This window comes from Schistocerca serialis, chromosome 8 (genome assembly GCF_023864345.2).
Source record: "Schistocerca serialis cubense isolate TAMUIC-IGC-003099 chromosome 8, iqSchSeri2.2, whole genome shotgun sequence".
Lineage (NCBI taxonomy): Eukaryota > Metazoa > Arthropoda > Insecta > Orthoptera > Acrididae > Schistocerca > Schistocerca serialis.
In genome coordinates, this window is record NC_064645.1 from 481,556,663 (window position 1) to 481,579,482 (window position 22,820).

Here is a 22,820-nt window from a genome sequence, read left to right on the forward strand (position 1 = left end):
ATGGCTTAACAAATAAAGAAATGTGGGGAGCATACTGATATACCAAGGACTAATAGGTCTACATGTCATCGCAAATCTTCCACTATGAATCATTTTGGGTGTGGTGGTCCTGCAAAACTAATACAATCATTGACTGTAGGAGGAACACTACCCTCAGAATATTTATAAATAAAATATCACACAAAATACAAGAGAAAAAATGCAGACATAATTTTCATTGCCATGTCAGCACATTACATATTGTTAACAACATTTTAGTTACATTATAACTAATGTCATATTGCCTGATTAGTTAAAAATGAGTATAATGTTGATTTTGGAAAGTAATGTTTTTAATTTCGTGTACCGGTAACTAAAAGGAAGATTATGGTGATTTGTGTTTATATTAATCTATATGAGTTTTGGAATACAATTGTAAAATTAGTTAACTGTGTTATTTTAAAACTGTCTCATCTATATTCCAACAAGTAAAGTAACAATATTATGAAAAGGATAGTTGCTACTCAGCATATAGCGGAGATGTTGAGTCACAGATAGGCACAACGAAACGACTGTCACAATATAAGCTTTTGGCCAACAAGGCCTTTGTCGAAAATAAACTATACACACACACACACACACACACACACACACACACACACACACAATTCACACTCATGACTGCAGTCTCTGCCAGCTGAAGCCATTTTGCAGTGGCAGCAGTGCATGTTGGGAGAGGTAAATGGGTGGGGGTAAGCTGGGGCGGGGAGGGGGGCAGATAGCAGGGTAGGGGGACAGTGAAGTGCTGCTGGGGAGCCCACGGGGGTGAGGTGGAGAGAGGGTAGGACAGCTAGGTGCAGTCGAGAGGTTAGATGGAAGTCAAGGGAGAGTTGGAGGGGGGAGGGGGGGAATAGTGGAAAAGGAGAGAAGTAAAAAGACTGGGTGCGTTGGTGGAATAGAGAACTGTATAGTGCTGGAATGGGAACAGGGAAGGGGCTGGATTGATGAGCACAATGACTAACAAAGGTTGAGGCCAGGAGGGTTATGGGAACATAGGATATATTGCAGGGAGAGTTTCCACCTGCGCATTTCAGGAAAGTTGGTGTTGGTGGGAAGGATCCATATGACAAAGGCTGTGAAGCAGTCATTGAATGAAGAATGTTGTTGGGAGGTGTGCTCAGCAACAGGGTGATCCACTTGTTTCTTGGCCAGTTCGTTGGTGGCCATTCATGCGGACAGACAGATTGTTGGTTGTCATGCCCCATAAAATGCAGCACAGTGGTTGCAGCTCAGCTTGTAGGTCACCTGACTGGTTTCACAGGTGGCCCTGCCTTTGATGGGATAGGTGATGTTTGTGACTGGACTGGAGTAGGTGTTGGTGGGAGGATGTGTGGGACATGGAATCGGGGGTTATGTAGGGATGGACGAGTACACTGTGTAGGTTCGATGGACGGCAAATACCACTGTGGGAGTGATAGTGGGTAGGACATTTATCATTTCAGGGACAACGAGAGATAGTCAAAACCCTGGCAGAGAATGTAATCAGGGTATATATGCCCTGGGAAATCCCGGAAAAAACCTGGGAATTTTTTTGTCTTGGTGAAAACCGGGAAAAATCCTAGAATTTTTTAGAATTACAGGAATTTTCATTGTTTCACTTCTCAGATAAATTTTTGCAGTTTTGACTGGTTAGAAATGATAATCTAACAAAGAATTTTATTTTAGCCAGCTACTGTGGAATAATACTGCAGCAATAAAACTTAAACGAGGGAAAGAAAACCAAAGTAAACCTAAGTTTCAAAGGAAATGTGCCATTTCCAACAACAAAACACGGTGCACACACAAGTGTCTGCCAACACCAAAATGTGTCAAAGGCTTTAGGACAAAGACTACTGCTTCCGATGATCGTGACATTACAACGGTTTACTTTGGGTTGGTTTGAGCAGTAGCCAGTGGGCTGGTGTGCATGTGCAGTTGAGTCACGTATGAACAGTACCTTCTCCCACTTATGGCTACTTGAAGTGCGGCACTTAGCTGTATCAGCAAAAGCAACAAGCAGCCAGACACTACTCAGAAAAATTCTTCTGGCGTTCCCAAGCTGGCAGAGTCACGCATGCGCAGAGCAGTCGAAGTTGCAGTGGAGAGGGTGGTAGTCTACACGTGACCCCTGTTAAGTTCTAGTAATTTCTGTGTGTCTTCTTCATTTACAACTCACATCAAATGAAAACAAAAAGGATTTCTGTGGGAGCTAGCAAGTGAAATAATATACATTCACATACTTATGGAAGTCTAAAATATGTTGTTAGTTTTAGTTTCCTGGTTTTATTTTGTTTCCAGATTTTTGGCAACCAAGCATTAATTGCCTTGCACAAAACTGATGTTATTTTTGTCGATTTGCTAAAGAAATTTTGCTTTTATTAATCTTTTCTGCAGAGGCAGTTAATTTATTTGAAATGGAGTTTTTCATTTCACAGTATTGGCTAGCATCAACTGTTTGTGGAATTACAAGTGCCCGTTTTTATCTCCTGGCACGTATGGTGTTATGCCGTAATGAAGAACTAAACATGAGATAATACAGTACTGGTACTCCAAGAAAATTTGCAGCCTGAAAACCACACTGATAAGCTTAATATCAGGTTGAGACCTACTTCTTTGTTAATGTGGACATACGAACATGCACTTTCAACCGAATTACGAATTTTAGTCTGGTTTGCGAAATTCTAATGCTCTTGGAGTACCCTCTGATGTTCTGTTTCATTTATAATGTAATGTAAGATCCCTTAAACCTATATAGGTATGAACTTGGGGGCTTCCTATGTCATCGTAGCTGCACATGCTGAGTAACGTCGTTTTCTGTTGCTGTCTGACAATTGCTGAAACGAATTGTAACAGGTTGCGGGTAAATATTGCGAATGGTGGTTAAAAAGCATTACTTTCAAAGTAAATTTCATTTTACGCAAGTTGAATGATGTTTTGTGTGAATGTGCTTTGAATTTCTTAAATCACAGGGTGTTTTATTCTCATTTAAAGCTTAACACACTGAGGGCCAAGCACTTGGAAGAATTTCGAGCCCAGACATTTATGTATTATTTAAAATTTTGCTGCTACATTTGTGTTACATACATTAAAGTGTAACACATGCAAAAAAGACCAATATTATATCTGAAAGCTTAGTTTTTCTTGTAGCTACACAATATAGATTAATTTAAACCATTAACTTTTCCTATTTATGTGTTCGCGCTACTGAACAGTGATGCTGGTTGTTATTGGCTGACTACATCATGTGTTCTATTGTTCTATGCTCTGAATATCTGCTATCATCAGCTGGCAAGATCACATGGCATCAGCTATGATTGGCTTACTAAAGCGCATTGCAATGTCGATTTCAGTGCTTCGGAAAGCAATGTGTTGCGTTTGGTGGAATTCAGATGTATACCTTCGTCATACGAAAATATGCAGCGTATGTGCTGCTGCGCATCAAAGATCTTTCCAAAAATGCATTTTTATTTATATATTTATTTTTGTTGGGGGGGGGGGGGGGCTGCTTTCGTTTTCTAAAGTGCAGGAAAGTTCTATGCCGGTGTATAAAATCTTAACCATTCAAAGGGTCAATATGTTTTATGGTACCAAGAGAAAGTATTCTGTCACTTAACACAGAAAAAGTGTATTTTCACGCGGGATAAAGTATATTGTTAACCAGAACATGCGGGAAAAATCCGGGATTTTTTTTTCCCTTGTCCATGTGTACACCCTCGTAATTCAGTTGCTCACGTCCTGGGTGGTACTGAGTCATGAGGGGAGTGTTCCTATGTGGCTGGACAGTGAGACTTTGGGAGGTCGTGGGAGATTGTAAAGATAAGGCACAGGAGATTTGTTTTTGTAGAAGGCTGGGAGCATAATTACGATCCGTAAAGGCCTCAGTGAGACCCTTGGTATATTTTGAAAGGGACCATTCCTCACTGCAGATGAGACAAATACGGGTGGCTAGACCGTGTGGAAGGCACTTCCTGGTATGGAACGGGTGGCACCAGTCGAAGTGGATGTATTGCTAATGGTTAGTAGGTTTGATATGGACAGAGGTACTGGTGTAGCCATCTTTGAGGTGGGGTCAACATCTAGGAAGGTGGGTTGCTGGGTTGAGTAGGACCAGGTGAAGCAAATGAGGAAGAAGCTGTTGAGATTCTGGAGGAATGTGGATAGGGTGTCCCCCTAAATCCAGATCACAAAGGTGTCGTCAGTTAATCTGAATCAGGTGGGGGGTTTAGGATTCTGGGTGTGTAAGGATGATTCCTTTAGATGACTCATGGTTGGTATAGGATGGTGCCATGTGGGTGCTCATAACTGTACAATTTGTTTGTAAGTAATGCCCCTTCCCTGTTCCCATTCCAGCATTACACAGCTCTCTATTCCTCCAATGCACTCAGTCTTTTTACTTTTCTCCTTTTCCACTGCCCCCCACCCGACTGCACCTAGCTGCCCTACCCTCTCTCCACCTAGTCCTTGTAGGCTTCCCAGCAGCACTTCACTGTTCCCCACCCCTATGCTGCTATCCCTCCCCCTCTCTGTCCCAGCCTCCTCCTTACTCCCACCCAGTTGCCTGTCCCACCATGCACTGCTGCCGCTGCTCGCAGTGTGGCTTCAATTGCCAGAGACTGCAGTCATGTATGTGAGTTGCAATTTCGTGTGTGTGTGTGTGTGTCCACTTTAACTGGGCCAGCGGTTGTACTCTTGGTGGTCTATTTTCGACAAAGGCCTTGTTGGCTGAAAGCTTATATTATGACAGTCTTTTGGTTGTGCCTGTCTGCAACTCAGCATCTCCGCTGGATGCTGAGTGGCACTGGATTTTCCATCAAGTAAAAGTAAAATAGATTGCTACTCACTGCATAGAGGCAGAAAGGCACATGGAATGACGGATGTTGTATATAATCAAGCTATAAGTCGTACACACACACACACACACACACACACACACACACACACACACACACAGAGAGAGAGAGAGAGAGAGAGAGAGAGAGAGAGAGAGAGAGAGAGTGTGTCACTGTTGCCTCCAGGGACTGAGGTGTGACTGTGGGGAGCAATGATCACAGCTGGGGTGGGTAGTGATGGTACAGAAAAGGTGTCTGGTAGGGATAGCATGGTAATGCCTGAGGGAGTATGCAGGGATGTGGGGTTGCCGAGTGCAGCATCTGGAGTTTGGGGGGGGGGGGGGGGGGATGAGAGGGGAGTGGCAGAGAATGAGTAAGGGCTATGCAGGTCTGCTTGGGATTTGGAGTGGGGGGGGGCTGAAATGGAAGCAGGGAAGGGGATAGAGGCAAACGGATGTCAGGGATTAGCGATGATTGAGGCCAAAGAAACTACAGGAACAATAGACATGTTGCACAGAGTGTTCCCAAATGTCCAGTTCAGAAATGCTGGTGTTGATGCAGAGAATCCAGATGACTCAGATTGTGAAGCACTCTTTGAAGTCAAGCACATGTGAATGGTCCAGTGGTAATGGCAGAATGTATAGGAAAGAGGTCTTGCTTCTAGATATTTTACATAGATTTGAGTCTTTGGGCAATGGCGTGGGAGCAGGGGTATAATAGGGTTAGACAAGGCTATTGCATATGTTGGTTGAGCAGTGGAGTGCCAGTGTGAGAGAGATGGGAAGGATAGTGGGGAATTTCTCATTTCAGGACACAAAAAGAGATAGTTGAAACCCCTGCAGGAAAGATGATTCAGTTTCCCAAGTTCTTGGTGGTGCTGGGTACATGGAAGTGAAAGCAGTTGGCGTGGGGGGAGATTGTGGTTATTTGCAGCCAGCCAGTCAGTCAGTCAGTGGGTATGTGGAGAATGGTAGGTGGCTTTCCATTACTTTTATCTAATTTCGTTTTCATCTTAGTTTTTTTGCTATATTTTATCTGGTTTAATCCTTTTTGTACAATATTTAATAATACAGTATTAATGAGTTTTTAAGGTATTATTACACATTTCTTGCCCTCCACTTTTGATCCTGCTCCTTCTCTGTAAGTCACAATATAGAGAAGTTTCTCAATCCTTAGTCACCACCCAGTCCCATGAATTGTTCTTGTGTTGTAACTGTGCTCGAGGAATCCCCCCAAATGGCCTTATCATCAAATTGCTAATTTCCAGCTGCAGTTCATCCTTCCACAGCGTTCTCTATCTGTTCAAACTCCATCAGTCCATAGCCCTCACCAATATAGTCCTTCAAAACACCACCACCTCAGAAAACTGTACAATCTATTCATCTCATTTCTAGCAGTGGACTACCACTATCCACCATCACCATAAGAGCCTCCATTGTACCTTCACCACATCCCTTTGTAACTGCCAAACCCTCCTTGCAACCGTAACATATTTTTACACCCTCATTAATTTCCTCACACCGCGCAATGGGACCCAGAGGTTAAACAGAACCAAAATACAATTATGAACCTGCCCTCCAAAAGCTTTTGCCCACAGAAGTATCATTGCTTTCCAAAGGCCTCACCTTTTACCCCACTCCTAAGTTCAGTCATGATGGGCTCCTTAAGGACTTTCTATCTTCCCAGTCCCTACAATAGAAACACTTTTCACCACCAACCATACTATTCGGACTCAACTCAAAACCAATATTGAACTCTGGGGTACTAAAGTTACTCTTACAGCTGTGACAAACACCATTCCCACTGAACCATCACCTGCTAAGTTTCCAGAAGTTACTAAACTTAAACAAGGTTGCCACAAGTTCTGGAAATCAGGGAATTTCAATTGTGTCAAGGAAAATCAGGGGAATATCGGAGAAATTCAGAAAAAAATAAAATACTTGAAAATCTTGTTTTTGTCTCAGTAGATGTAATGGTTTGTGGTTTGTTCACTGCCATGTCCGTGCATCATCACTAACTGGGCGCAGCAGAGTATGTGTGTCACTTCCCTACTCCCTCATTCCTACTGCTTCTCCCCTTCCTACCATTCCCATCAGCTTGCAGTCAGTGCTACTACCACTTCTTGCCAGTATCCTAGCAGCCACCGACCTTTGACCCACAGGGAGCCAGAAGGAAGGCCCGAGTGACAATGGGACATTGTCACATTGGCACCAGGAGGCGGTGGAAGAGGGGCTGCAGTGGGGATGCTTGTGTTCAAGGCCAAAGCTGGTTGTAGTGATAACACTCGATCCCCTTCTGTGTTTGGACCATTGTAACTAGTAGCCCGTGGGTGGACACTACCATTGCTGGTGTCTAAGTCTCAGCACTCCCGTGGGAGTGTGCCCACACTACCATGCCAGGGGTGTAACATCCAGAGGGACCTGAGCGAGATACCGATGACAGTGGTGTTAGCAGATGGAGCAAAGTCCGAGACTGGCAACCATGGAGTAGTTCTGCAGAGCTATGATTGTTAATTTGTGCGGTGCGATAAGTGCTCGGAAACAAAGTATGGGCCGCCATAATAGCAGAGGATTCGATGGTCTTGTTCATCCGCTGCTTAAAAATCCGAACCAGATGTTCACCTTCACCATTCAAGCAAGGGTGGAACGGAGGGCTACAGGTGTCTTTGATACCATCGGTGGCACAGGAGTCCTCAAAGGCAGAGGCCATGAATTGTGGGCCATTGTCAGAGACCAATGTGTGAGGCAACTCTTCAGTGGCCATAACTTGGGCTAAGGCAGTAAGGGCAACCCTGGTTGTGGTGGATGCCATGTGTACGAAATAGAGGTACTTCGAATAAGCATCCACAATTACCAGCCACATAGAACCAAAGAATGGGGCTGCAAAATCAACATGGGAGGTGAGGAGTATGCCAGGGGGCTAAGGATTGAGGGGGCACTGCCTGGTGGAGGGCACATGTTACGCAACTATGAACCTTCTTTTCGATGTTGCCATTGACCCTGGGCCAGTACACATGGTGGCGTGCCAGCTTTTTCATGTGGGACATGCCTCAATGACCGTTATGGAGAAAACTGAATACCCCACGATGCAATTCCACCGGAATAACCACTTGATGTGCGTACGTCTCAGTATCCAAAAGGATGTCGCCATCTGCAGCTGAGAGACGGGGAAAGCTGTTTCCAAGGGTGGAGTCTTTTGTCAAATGAGATAAGGGGGCCAGCCATGTATTATGTAGTGAAGAACCTGTTGCAGGGTGGGGTCCCAGCGCGTTGCAGTGGCAAAACACGTGGCCACAGTCCAACAGGTGTTGACATTCAGTGTCAACGTGGAAGCAAAGGATCTCCTATGGTTCGAAATCTGGGTCTAAGCCAGTTGGTAGATGGGCCAATGCATCAGTGTTAGAATGCTGGGCTGTTGACTTCTACCAGATAGTAATTGTAGGCACTGAGGAACAACACCCAGTGCTGAAGGCATTGCACTGTTCATTCTGAATAACGCAACCGACAGCTTGTGATCCGTAATTAGAAAGAACTGTGTCCCAAAAAGGTACATGTGAAATTTCTCGGCTTTAAACACTGTTGCCAAGGCTGCCTCTTTGATCTGTGAATAGTTGTGCTGTGCTGGGGTCAGGGTGTTCAGTGCATATGCAATAGGCTGTTCAGAACCACCCCTATTCCTGTGTGCCAAGGCTGCTTCGATACCATAGGCGGAAGGATCAGTGGCCAGAACCAGTGGGAGGCCGGGAGAAAAGCCATGAGGTAGGGTGCAGATAGCAGCTTTGTTTTCAATTTGAGAAAAGCCTGATTGCAGATAGGGGTCCAGGTATATGGGACCCCCTTTTTACACAGATTGAGAGGTTTTACAATGTGGGTCACCTGGGGTAAGGATTTTGCATAATAGTTGACCTGGCCCACACGTAAGATCGTCAGACAAGGTGAAGAAGTGATGGCAGCAATGTTCTGATTGGTAGGCTGGATTCCCTTTTTAGGGAGCCAGTGCCCCAAGTACTCCACTCCTAGCTGAAAAGATCTGCACTTCTCTAAATGACAACACAAGACTGCATTCCACATGGCCGTGAACAGGGTGTGGAGGTTTTTCAAATGCTCCTGGCTGGAGGATCCTCTGCCAGTAAGAGGTCATCCAAGTAATTCACACAAGTTGTAATATGCTGTATCAACTGTTTCAGAAATTGCTGGAATATTTCAGGGGCTGAGTAATTGCCAAAGGTGATTCACTTGTACTTATGCAACCCAATCAGCATGTTAAGGACGATAATGTTCAGAAATGCCTCATCTGAGGGCAGCTGGAGGTATGCATCATCAAGGTCAAGCTTGGAAAAAATAATCAGTCTAGAAATGAATCTCCTTCACCTTAACCTATCCAGTCACCTACCACCTCCTGTGTACCCATGAAGTGCGCCCCTCGGACTCAATACCACCCAGGATTGGAGCAATTGAATGAACTTCTGTGCAGTTTCAGCTAGCTGTTGCCGTGTCCTGAGATGAGAAATACCCTCTGCACTTTCCTCACCACTCCTCTAACAGTGATATTTCACCACCCACCATGTAGTATCCTTGTCCGTCCCTGTTCCACCCGTTTCTAACTGCTTATCCGCACTACCAACTATTCCAGTCTGATCTTGGGTACACCTGCGCCATCAGAGGAAAACCACCTGAGAAATCATCCATGTGTTCTACCAACTTAGCTCTAGACACTGTTGGGCATTCTGTCTGGGCATGAGAACAATCTGCCTGTCTTCATGATTCCCATACTGTGACCAGGAGATAACCAGACCACCCAGTTGCTGACTACGCTGTCCTACGAAATGTGCTTGACATCAACAGCAACTGAAGTATGGAGTGCTTGAATTCTTCTCACCCATACCAGCTACTCAATGTTGCACTGCTGGAAACTCTCCCTGCAGTATGTGCTTTGTTCCCGTAGCCTCCCTGACCTCAGTCTTCACCAATCAGTATCTGTCACCTGTCTATATCCTCTTCCCTGTTCCTATTCCAGCCTCACACACACCATCTACACATCTGTATAGTTCTTTCACTTCTCTGCTTCTTTCCTCTACCCTTTTCCCCCCAAAGCATCTTCCCCCACCCCTAGCCTGCTGCTCCTTCCTCTCCCAACTCTCACACCTTTTCTGTTTGCACACTACTCATATCTGCTGAGATCACTGCTCACTGCAGTCAGACCTCGGAGCAAGGGGACAAGAGTGGCCGCCTGTGCGTGCATGTGTGTGTGTTTTTTTTTTTTTCTTTTTTCTTCTACATCTGAAGAAGGATGTCATCTGATTTCTTGATTACATACAACAATCTACTCTCAATGTGCCTGTCTGCTTCCCCCACCTTCTTTATGTGATGAGTAGCAGTCTATCCTACTTCAGGTTCTTTTTCTTCCATTCTGAAATTTCCATTGTTAGATTACATTATGGTTGAGGGTTTCCATTGGGAGTGATCTCTGGGATGTGGGGAAAAAGTCGGAGATTTACATTTAACTTAATAATAGCAATATAGTGAAATGACTTGGTAATTTTAATTATGAATTAACGTAAAATACTGTCTCAGTAAAATGAATGTTTGCGTATAAAATATAATAATCGAATTTTCAGTAGAATTTAACTAATGTAGTTACTATCATCTGTTATAATGGACAAACTTTTGTTTTTGCTAACCAAATATTTACACTGTTGTCTTACTTGCTTCTTCACAAACTAGTTGATCTACAGGATTTGCCATTTTCTTTATGTTTAACTGTTACAAACAGAGGTACCCAGCCACATTTTATGTCTTTCTATTACTGAAATCTCAAATAGTACCATGAATCTTCTTGTAACACATTACCAAGTATTACATGGCCTAGAAACAGTGATCACGTTCACTGATTTTATCATTCGCAAGGAACCTGCTATGAGGGTTGAATGAAAAGTAATGCCTCCACCTTCGTTAATTGGGTTTGGATGGGAATATTTTAATAAAGCAAACGATTAATCCGTAGAATGTGATCTTTAAGTACCAATATTCACTTTCCCACATATTGGATACATTTCTGCCAACCTGCCAATGATGAACAAGTTTTCTGAAGCTGTCACGGCAAAAAGTCAACACACTGTTTCTGCCAACCACAGTCTCACAGTTCTCTCAACATCTTCATTAAAAGCATAATGATGTCGCTGCAGATTGTCTTTCATTATCGGGAACAGATTGAAGACAGTTGGTGCTAAATCTGTACTGTATGGAGGATGCCATACGATGGTGAGATTCAGTCTCTGAAGTTCTGCTGTGGTGGCACGTGAAGTATGTGGTTTGGCATAGTCATGCTGCAGGAAAACATTTCCCTTTTCCTTTTGGACCCTTGTTAGCCATTGTTTCAGAGTTTGCAGCGTTGTGATGTAACGCTCTGAATTTATCGTTGTTACACGATCAAGGAAATCAACGTGGATAACACCATCGGCGTCCCAGAACACTGGCCATGATTTTTCCAGCTGAGGGCTGCATCTTGAATTTCTTTTTCTGGGGCGAGTCTTTGTGTCCATATTCCATGGACTGACGTTTTATCTCCGGGTCGTAATGGTGTACCACGTTTTGTCTCCTGACACAGTTGAATGGAGAAAGACGTCACCTTCATTCTCGTAATGCGAGAGGAGTTCCTGGAAAATTTCAAGTCCGTGTGCTTTCATTTCAGGAGTCACCATCTGGGGTACCCATAGTGCACAGATCTTCTGATAGCCAAGGGAAGCAATAATGTGACCCACACATTCTTGTGAAATGCCGATCATGTTTTCAGTTTGTCTAGTAATATTATGATCGTCGTGAATCAGTCTGTCAACATTTTGCTTGAGGAACTCTGTGGTTGCTCCAAGTCTTTGTTTGTCATGCAGGTCAGATGTTCCCCCCTCAACATCTTTAAATATACTCGCCCAACGACACGTAGTGTTCACATCAACACGGTCACCATAAACTGCTTTCATTCTCTGATTAATCTCCTTTGAGGTGACATGTTCTGCTGTCAAAAATTCAATGACTGCACGTTGCTTAAATCACATTGACTGACTGTTTGCGCAGGGTACCATACTTAACACTTTAACAATGCAACTGTTCAATGCTGAAGCTTCCTGCCAACTGGAGCTGTAGAGAAGAGGCTACGGAACAAGCCAGTACCTGCTGCATTCCAATGCTGCCAACTGTTGAAGAGTCACGAAGATGGAGGCATTACTTTTCAGTCAACCCTCATACATATAAAACATTAACTAAAATAATAAAAGATTTTGATACATTTCATAGAATTTTGTATGATTTTCTAACTGTGGTTGTAATGATTCCACGGCACTGAACCTAGCTCATTATTGATATGTTCTAAATGAAACTAATTGCTGGCAATTTGCTGTAAATAATTTGATAGAAAAGTATCCCAAAATATTAATATTGGCATTATATTTCAGGACTTTTTAGCCACTTGTTTTGCTGTCGAGACAGTTTTGGGTATTTTTAGCTACTCGTCTGTTGTACTCTCCGATAGGTATTTTGCTGGATGTGGAACAGCGTTCCTAATTGACTTCTGATTTGTTTTAAATATGAATTTACCTTATGATTCCATATCATACAATATTTTCTTAGACCCAGAAAATAGTTGTAGATACAATAAACACTGTGATATAACTTTAATCAATTCCTGAAAACACATGTTTTTGATACTGTTAAAAGGTGTGGTATGAACTTGGAAGTTGTGGACAAGAACAGAATATCAAGGATGAAGGTTGCAAGGATTGAAAAAATAGTTGGCAAAAGACTACATGTAAAATATTATCAGGCAGAACAAGATGATAATGGTGAGCCACTACATTGACTGTATTCTTATTATTATAATGACCTTTGTAATAATTATTGGATGAAATGAAGTTATTTTGAGCTGATGATATATAGATATAGCCAAGAGAGTTAAAATATAACCGACTTTTCTTTTTGGAAATAGTCATAGCATGAGTTCACTGCATTATTGACTGCATGACATTGTTTTAGGAAATATATTTAAAAACATACTGAATTTCATAATTGTTTTTTCAAAAAGTTTTGTGTGCAATTTTTTATATCAGTTGTAGAAAGCTACCATCTCTTTGAACAGTGAAAGCAAACACTGAAAGAAAAGTAAATTTAAATAAATAGTTATATATATGTAAAAAACAAAGATGCTGTGACTTACCAAACGAGAAAGCGCTGGTAGATAGACGCAATAAAAAACACACAAACTCTCACACAAATTTCAGGCTTTCGCAACCCAAGGCTGCTTCATCAGGAAAGAGGGAAGGAGAGGGAAAGACGAAAGGATGTGGGTTTTAAGGGAGAGGGTGAGGAGTCATTCCAATCCTGGGAGCAGAAAGACTTACCTTAGGGCGGAAAAAAGGACAAGTATACACGCGCGCGCGCGCACACACACACACACACACACACACACACACACACACACACACACACACACACACATATACAGACACAGGCAGACATATATATCTGACAGATATACAGGACTAAAATTTTATCAGACTTTTGTATAATCCTGGGGGGGTGGGGGGGGGGGGGGCGGCATGCGCGTGCGCTCTCATTTTTTTTGACAAAGGCTGTGGCCAAAAATTTAGTTCTGATTCTCTGATTATTTGCACAAGTTATGTGTCGCATGGATTGATCACCATGGTCTCATTTCAACAACATTCTGTCTGTGACTTGTGAATATCTGACCACCAATGGGCCAAAACCTCGGGCCATTTTTGTGAGTATCACTAACAGATCAGGCCTGCCGATCTGAAGCTCGTAGTTTCCCACTAATGTGCAGGATGTGCCCATGGGATCTAGTCCCACCAATCTGCCCGGAGGCCGGTTCTGTTTTTGTGTGGTATAATGTGGTGGATTTTCATGGTTTATCCATGGACCCAGACTGCAGTGCTCCTGGGCGGGTCAGAGGCCACAGGCGATGGAGTTCAGGAATTGTGACTGCCTCACCACAAGTACATTGTGTAGTGCAGTGTTTTATGGATATTTTATTTATTTTAGTACATTTTGGCGCTTCAAAAGTAGCTTATGTATTAGAAAGTATGGACGATAAGGAAGATCATTGCACAGTCGCTGATGGTTTGTATGCTATGTACTCATATATTTCTTGGAAGAAAAATCACATGATAATAGACACATCACAGTAGGTAAGAACAGGCAATAACGAGAATAGTAGAACCAACATTTTATTGCCAGTCTCCTATAGTGTTGGTTGACACAACTCTTCCCTGCCTTATACACTTCTTTCAAGACACCTACTTTTTTTTAGGTTATTTCTGAAATCAGTGAAGGTATTTTAAATTCGTCTTGCGACTCCAAGGAAATGCATGTTTTTGTCAGCATATGTGTTTCATTGTATTGAAAGAAAATAACATCAGTGGTCTTAATGAAACACATATACCATTTGCTTGCTTTCTCCATCTAAAAACAGTTTGTTACAAAATATGTTAATTTTAGTGCTTTCGATTTTTGCGTGCATCAGGAAACACCATCTGCTCATGAAGTTTTTATATATAAAAACAAAGATGAGGTGACTTACCGAACAAAAGCGCTGGCAGGTCGATAGACACACAAACAAACACAAACATACACACAAAATTCAAGCTTTCGCAACAAACTGTTGCCTCATCAGGAAAGAGGGAAGGAGAGGGGAAGACGAAAGGAAGTGGGTTTTAAGGGAGAGGGTAAGGAGTCATTCCAATCCCGGGAGCGGAAAGACTTACCTTAGGGGGAAAAAAGGACAGGTATACACTCGCACACACGCACATATCCATCCACACATACAGACACAAGCAGACATATTTAAAGACAAAGAGTTTGGGCAGAGATGTCAGTCGAGGCAGAAGTGTAGAGGCAAAGAAGTTGTTGAAAGACAGGTGAGGTATGAGTGGAGGCAACTTGAAATTAGCGGAGATTGAGGTCTGGCGGATGACGAGAAGAGAGGATATACTGAAGGGCAAGTTCCCATCTCCGGAGTTCGGATAGGTTGGTGTTGGTGGGAAGTATCCAGATAACCCGGACGGTGTAACACTGAGCCAAGATGTGCTGGCTGTGCACCAAGGCATGTTTAGCCACAGGGTGATCCTCATTACCAACAAACACTGTCTGCCTGTGTCCAGTCATGCGAATGGACAGTTTGTTGCTGGTCATTCCCACATAGAATGCATCACAGTGTAGGCAGGTCAGTTGGTAAATCACGTGGGTGCTTTCACACGTGGCTCTGCCTCTGATCGTGTACACCTTCCGGGTTACAGGACTGGAGCAGGTGGTGGTGGGAGGGTGCATGGGACAGGTTTTGCATCGGGGGCGGTTACAAGGATAGGAGCCAGAAGGTAGGGAAGGTGGTTTGGGGATTTCATAGGGATGAACTAACAGGTTACGAAGGTTAGGTGGACGGCGGAAAGACACTCTTGGCGGAGTGGGGAGGATTTCATGAAGGATGGATCTCATTTCAGGGGAGGATTTGAGGAAATCGTATCCCTGCTGGAGAGCCACATTCAGAGTCTGGTCCAGTCCCGGAAAGTATCCTGTCACAAGTGGGGCACTTTTGTGGTTCTTCTGTGGGGGATTCTGGGTTTGAGGGGACGAGGAAGTGGCTCTGGTTATTTGCTTCTGTACCAGGTCGGGAGGGTAGTTGCGGGATGCGAAAGCTGTTTTCAGGTTGTTGGTGTAATGATTCAGGGATTCCGGACTGGAGCAGATTCGTTTGCCACGAAGACCTAGGCTGTAGGGAAGGGACCGTTTGATGTGGAATGGGTGGCAGCTGTCATAGTGGAGGTACTGTTGCTTGTTGGTGGGTTTGATGTGGACGGACGTGTGAAGTTGGCCATTGGACAGGTGGAGGTCAACGTCAAGGAAAGTGGCATGGGATTTGGAGTAGGACCAGGTGAAACTGATGGAACCAAAGGAGTTGAGGTTGGAGAGGAAATTCTGGAGTTCTTCTTCACTGAGAGTCCAGATCATGAAGATGTCATCAATAAATCTGTACCAAACTTTGGGTTGGCAGACTTGGGTAACCAAGAAGGCTTCCTCTAAGCGACCCATGAATAGGTTGGCGTACGAGGGGGCCATCCTGGTGCCCATGACTGTTCCCTTTAATTGTTGGTATGTCTGGCCCTCAAAAGTGAAGAAGTTGTGGGTCAGGATGAAGCTGGCTAAGGTGATGAGGAAAGAGGTTTTAGGTAGGGTGGCAGGTGATCGGCGTGAAAGGAAATGCTCCATCGCAGCGAGGCCCTGGACGTGCGGAATATTTGTGTATAAGGACGTGGCATCAATGGTTACAAGGATGGTTTCCGGGGGTAACAGATTGGGTAAGGATTCCAGGCGTTCAAGGAAGTGGTTGGTGTCCTTGATGAAGGATGGGAGACTGCATGTAATGGGTTGAAGGTGTTGATCTACGTAGGCAGAGATACGTTCAGTGGGGGCTTGGTAACCAGCTACAATGGGGCGGCCGGGATGATTGGGTTTGTGGATTTTAGGAAGAAGGTAGAAGGTAGGGGTGCGGGGTGTCGGTGGGGTCAGGAGGTTGATGGAGTCAGGTGAAAGGTTTTGCAGGGGGCCTAAGGTTCTGAGGATTCCTTGAAGCTCCACCTGGACATCGGGAATGGGGTTACCTTGGCAAACTTTGTATGTGGTGTTGTCTGAAAGCTGACGCAGTCCCTCAGCCACATACTCCCGACGATCAAGTACCACGGTCATGGAACCCTTGTCCGCCGGAAGAATGAGGATGGATCGGTCAGCCTTCAGATCACGGATAGCCTGGGCTTCAGCAGTGGTGATGTTGGGTGTAGGATTAATTTTTCCCACGTGGAATGTTTCCTTCCATTTTTTATATATATATATATATATATATATATATTTCCTGGTTTGGCACTATTGTCTCTTGTACCATAGCTGTAAAGACGGATTTAAAATACCTTCAGTTATTACAAAACAGCTACGGACAATATGGTCACACAAATTAAGAATTTTTTTCTGAAACTTCATTTCAAATTTTGTAGCTTAGTTTTTATAACAACATTGTGGTCCACATTTGTAATACTGCCTAGAAATTTTTCAACCATTTCTTTGTATGCTCTATTTTTACATTCTTGTTTGTGCAATGTTCATATGTCAGTTTTCACAAACAAGGTATTTCATGGTACAGTTGTATGTTTTTTGATATGGTCATTGGTCCATTATTATATTTGTAGCAACTAAAACTTGCTGTCTCTTGAAAACCATTCACTCAGAAGTGGCAAATTTCAAGAAACAGCAACGTTTCTCTTTCTTCCAAGTTAAAATTTACTTCCTTTGGCAAAACAAAGTGGAATTTGCTCAATGTCATCTCACTATCATTCTAAATCACTTGCAGTTGTGAAACATTGATTTATTAAATGACAAAACATTTCAGGACAAAAGTTTATGAAAAATCACATTTTTTATATAAAAAACAAGCGTGTAATTTGTTAACTTACCATATTTCAAAGCCACACTAATTCTCATTTCAGCAGCCATCAAAGACTTTAAAAAATTACATCATTCCATTACATAAGTCTACAGTTACTCATGTAATGCAGTAAATAAGAAAATTCCACATGCTTATCAAGTAGAAAAATACTCAGATCTTTCCATGCTATCATTTGCCAAAATCTTGTTTTCATACATGAGGGACACTGTGAGTATTTTATTCTCAAATTCAGTGGGTACTGTTTCAAGGCTGGGCCTCCACAAATACAAAGGCAGGGGCTGCAGGTATCAAAGAATCTGCTGGAAATATCTGTGGCTCATGGGGAAAATCCATTTTTTGTGCGATGTCTCACCTTCGAAGGCACTTTAGCTTTTAATTGTTGCTGGAGAGTTGTCAAAACAAATCTCCGTCCTCAGTCGTGGCAACTCTCGCAGTGTTCTAGCAGTATATCATGGTGAAACCAAGCAAGCTGGAATTCAGTCCTGAATGGCTGAATGACTGGAGGTATGAGGCCATAAAGGCCCACAGACGTCAGAATTCCAGGCATATTGCATAGTATGCAGCAAGTCTTTCGCTGTCATCAAAATGGGGATATGGCCGTTGTCAGCCATGTGGAAGGAGCTAAGCTCTCCAGGGCAGTTGCAGCAGTCAAGAAGACAGCATACATTCATATTTTTCATTGGTCCTTGGTAAGGGAAGTGTTAAAACTGTTACATGATGCAAAACTCTTAAAGGCTGCACGACATCTCACTGTCCTTAATGGGATTTTATTTTCCATGACTGCTTCTTCTTCTTCTTCTTTTTTTTTAAATATGCGTTGGCCATTAAAAGCAGAGTGGCGCTCAAAAGTTAGTGACAGGCTTTCTGATTGTACATACCTACCAATTCTCCTGATTTAGGAGGTAGACTCCCGATTTGCAGCTTTCTCTCCTGCCTCCCCATTATTGCTTTATTTCTACCGATTGCTGGCTAATGATCGTCAAACAAAAGACAGTTGTTTTGAAAACCCATCATTTCAGTTTTGGCCAATTGTGGAAAGTCCTTTGCTTTTTAGTCTCGTTAATTAATATACTGCTCGAAGTTTGTAGAAATCGGGAAGTCGTGCGGGACATGTTATAGATTGTTCCTTTTCCTCTTTCCTGCACGTTTTGTAGAATACATACTCATATTGCTCAGTTTTGTTCTCTGGTTAGACTTGCATTGGTGTGTTGTCACTGTGCCAGTTAGTAGTTCTCCCACTAAATCTGGCGGTTTTGAGTAGCTCTCTAGTGGCTAGTGCGAATTATGGTGGATTTTAAACTTATTAGAGTGGTTTTACATTAAAATTACAAAAATTATTGATCTAATCAACATACAGAAAGTAAAACTGTTTAATTTATTAACGTCTGCTAGGTCTTAAATTTATATCACCTAAACATTTATAATACACAGTATTCAATCTTTGTCCTTGTATTGTTGTGCATTCTAATATTAATAAATCTGCAGCTGCATCCGTTGTGCATACCTATAGTGTTGGTGTTAATGTGCTGCTTTTTACATCACTGGATCTTGTTTTAGTGTTATATGTGGGTAAAGTACAGGCACAGTATGCCCAGAAATATCATGCTGAATGGCTACTTTAGTGGTTGGGGAGCGAGAGAGAAATGGGTTTTTCAGAGCTGCAGTAATTATTGTTTAGCTGCACCAAAAATTGTCTGTCCAGAAACCCCCTGGTATAGATGCCCGCGTGTTAAGAATCTTGTGGCAATTCCGGAACATTGGATAAATATTGATTCCTTTTAGTTTTGGGGGTGCTGCTTGGCATTTACTATTTCCCTCCAACGATATACAACAATGGCGGTGTGGCTGCGGTGGCTATTCTCTCTTCGTGTTGACTTCGTCTTCAAAAATATAGATTTAAAAATGCAAGTCCTTGTCACATCGGGAGAAGGAAATTAGGATGTAGCTCAGTAGTAGGATAAAGACTTGCGACTTCCGCATATTATAACTTTTACTTAGCACATTAATGAGAGAGAGCGATTACATATGTCTTTCTGACACCAGCTGAAAAGACCAAAAGAGACAGAGATTGGTGAAAAAAAACCTATGAAGTACATAAAAGAATTGATATTTTAATGTTCAGTTTTCTGTTAGCATATGGAGATGATCATACCTCATTACAATATCTTTGCTGCACGAGGATAACATGAATATTTATTTATATGTGTAGGTCATTTAAAGAACCTACACACTATGCGATACTAAATTTGCAAACAGGTTAGAAAGAATTTTTGATGCAGCACACTAAACAAAAATACCTTTTAAAACGGTGAAGGAATCTTTAGACGTGAATCAAGGTGAGGTCTCCCTTATGTTTTTTGCCATTGTGTGGTCATATCATGTGGTTGTTAAGTGAGTTGAATGTGAGGAAATTTAGACAATGAAGTTGCCAAAAAATTTCAGATACATAGAACAAAGCATAGTGCAGTTATAAAACGTGTACTAAGGCCTTATTTTGTAGAAAATCTATGACAAGATATCAGTGACAGCTTGCATAACATTATAGCTGATGAATCAACAGACATTAGCGTGACCTAATTTTTAGGGATAACAACAGTATATTACAGAGCTGCAATCAGTGCAATCATTTCAATATTTTTGAAATCAGCTGACCTCAAACATTTTCATTCTGTTTTCTTGGTGCAATACTGCAACAATTTCCGTGCATTATTATGTCAAGGAAAGATCCATTGTTTGCATTTAATAATCTTTCTTTATCTACATTAATAGCCTACAGTTCACACTTAAGTGCCTGGTAGAAGGTTCATCATACCATTTTCAGATTATTTCTTTACAGTTCCACCTCGAATAGCGCACAGGAAAAATGAACACCTAACTCTTTCCATTTCCGTTGTGATTTATTTTATTATCATGACACTTTCTTCCTATGTAGGTGGAGGTCAACAAAATATTTTGGAGGAGAAAGTTGGTGATAGGAGAAAGTTGGTGATAGAAATTTTGTAAATAGCTCTCGTCGCAACATAAAAGTCTTTGTTTTAATGATTGTCACCCTGATTCGTGTATCATTTCCATGACACACACTCCCCTATATCGCGATAATAAAAAATGAGCTGTCCTTCTTTGGACTTCGTTATCTTTCTCTGTCAATCCTATCTAGTAAGGATCCCATGATGTGCAGCAGTACTCTAGTAGAGGGTGGACAAGTGAAGCAATAGGCAATCTCTTTAGTGGATTTGTTGCATCTTCTAAGTATTCTGCCAACAAAGAGGAGTCTTTGCTTTGCCTTACTCCACGCATTACCTGTACAATTTTTCACAATTAGAGTTGTTCTTAATTGTAATTTGTAAGTATTTAGTTGAATTGACAGCCTTGAGATTCGTGCGATTTACCTTCTAACCAAAATTTGGTGGATTTCTTTTAGTACTCATGTGGATGACCTCACACTTCTCTTTATTTAGGAACTGTTGTGTTGGCAGAAGAGCCAACACCGTGTTACTAGAGGAGGCAGAAATGCAAGCGTTTTAGCTCATGCAGGCTGGCGTGAGGAGGGAAGAACTTTACTGACGTGAGATCTGGAACTTGGCAAGGAATTAGAATTCAGAAAGCGGACGTAATTATTTTGATACTTAACTTTAATCCATTAATGATGCACGTTGCTCTTGACGGTACATGATTCACAATATTATCTGTTCAGCATACATTCGTAGTAACTGAATATGGCGCCTTGCTAGGTCGTAGCAAATGACGTAGCTGAAGGCTATGCTAAACTGTCGTCTCTGCAAATGAGAGTGTATGTAGTCAGTGAACCATCGCTAGCAAAGTAGGCTGTACAACTGGGGCGAGTGCTAGGGAGTCTCTCTAGACCTGCTGTGTGGCGGCACTTGGTCTGCAATCACTGATAGTGGCGACACGCGGGTCCGACATATACTAACAGACCGCAGCCGATTTAAAGGCTACCACCTAGCAAGTGTGGTGTCTGGCGGTGACACCACAGGAACCGTTGCCACTTTTCGCACCATTCAGATATCTTGTCTTTGCTGACGTGACATTTGTCTATCACATGGTGGAAAAAGCACTGCTTCAAACAAAACCAAACAAAAAAAATTGGAATTTGGTCCTAGAATTATTTACATCATCTACAATTTGCCAACTAATTGTAAAGACGATGCGAGTGACCTGTTCAAGAAAATGTTACCAGATAGCAATATAGCGAAAACTTCAAGCTCTGCAAGAACAAAAACTGTAACAAACCTAGGAGAAATGGTCATAAAACGTCCCAAACTAGTACTGCAGTTGAACTACGCTACAGCTAACAAGTGTGGAATTGGTGCTTTCGTTAGTTCCAGTGTTTTTATTTGTATTTTTATAGCCATTATATAGCTTTTCGATATCACAGGAAGAGTCAAATCAGTTGTCTCGGAACTATTCTGAAAATGAGTCAGGATTTTCGATCATTCGTACCTCCTGATTTTTATTAAACTGCGTCTCCTGATTTTGGATTTAAAGGGTTGGCAGTTACGTCGTAGCATAAGGGCCATCTCATCAACTTATTTGGATATTTGATTGTACTTCCAGATTATGCTCCTTGTCGTCAGGCAAGATAACTGAACTTAATGTAGATGCTCCCGTGACTGTTGATAAGATCGCAGTGACTGGTGAATCTGGAAGCTCGCAGTCGATGGTCCATTTTTCAACCTCCCAGCTGTTGCAGCCTGGTGCAACTCCATCACTGCCACCAACGTTGCATCAACTAACAGTCATATTGTCACCTCCATCACTGCCGCTAATGCTGCATTGACTAACACTTGTATTTCAAAACACCTGATTCAGGATGATGATACAAGGGTGGAAATATTATGGCTTTTGCAGACTGTTGAAACTCATGTCTCCTTCTCTACTATAGGAAAGCAGACTGCAGTGTTTCCAGTCATGTTCTGTAATGATAATGTAGCTAGTAAGATGTAGCTTAGGTGGATCAAGAATCATACAGTATTGTTCGCGGATAAATGCTGCACTTCAAGAAAACTATTCTCGAAGATCTTGAAGGGGATGTACTGTTTGTAATTTTATTTGATTAGAGCCATAACAAGGTGTCATGAGTTGCGGCTAATGGATATTGCTCTCGGATATTGGCACAAAGTTAAAAAAGAAGTTGAAATGCACTATTTTTCATCTGCAGCCATACCACTGCTGCTGATATGTTGGATGGTTTTGAGATACAAAATTCTGATCTGAATTTTGCTTCAGGTATCAATGGATCAGCCTAATGTCAGTTGGGCATTCTTAAAGGATTTGAGTCTTGATCTGATGAGTATTCGTGAGAACAGTTCATCAAATTTTGTTGATATGGGATCTTGTGGTCTTCATACAATTCATCAGTGTTTCAAGAATGCAGCCTTAAAGACTAATTGGGGTGTTGTACCTTTTTTGAGATCAATTTGTAATGTGTTAAGAATGTAGCAGCAAGAAGAGCTG

General features: G+C 42.3%; 1 protein-coding gene across 3 annotated transcripts in view; it reads left to right on the plus strand.

Annotated features, from left to right (window-relative positions):
* LOC126417144 (polycomb protein Sfmbt-like) overlaps positions 1–22,820 on the plus strand; it is a 299,440-nt gene that overhangs the window by 213,357 nt on the left and 63,263 nt on the right. For all 3 annotated transcript variants that reach the window (XM_050085040.1, XM_050085042.1, XM_050085041.1), the window contains one exon: positions 12,557–12,681. In XM_050085040.1, coding sequence (XP_049940997.1) covers positions 12,557–12,681 — 125 coding nt within the window. The remainder of the gene's footprint in view (positions 1–12,556; positions 12,682–22,820) is intronic.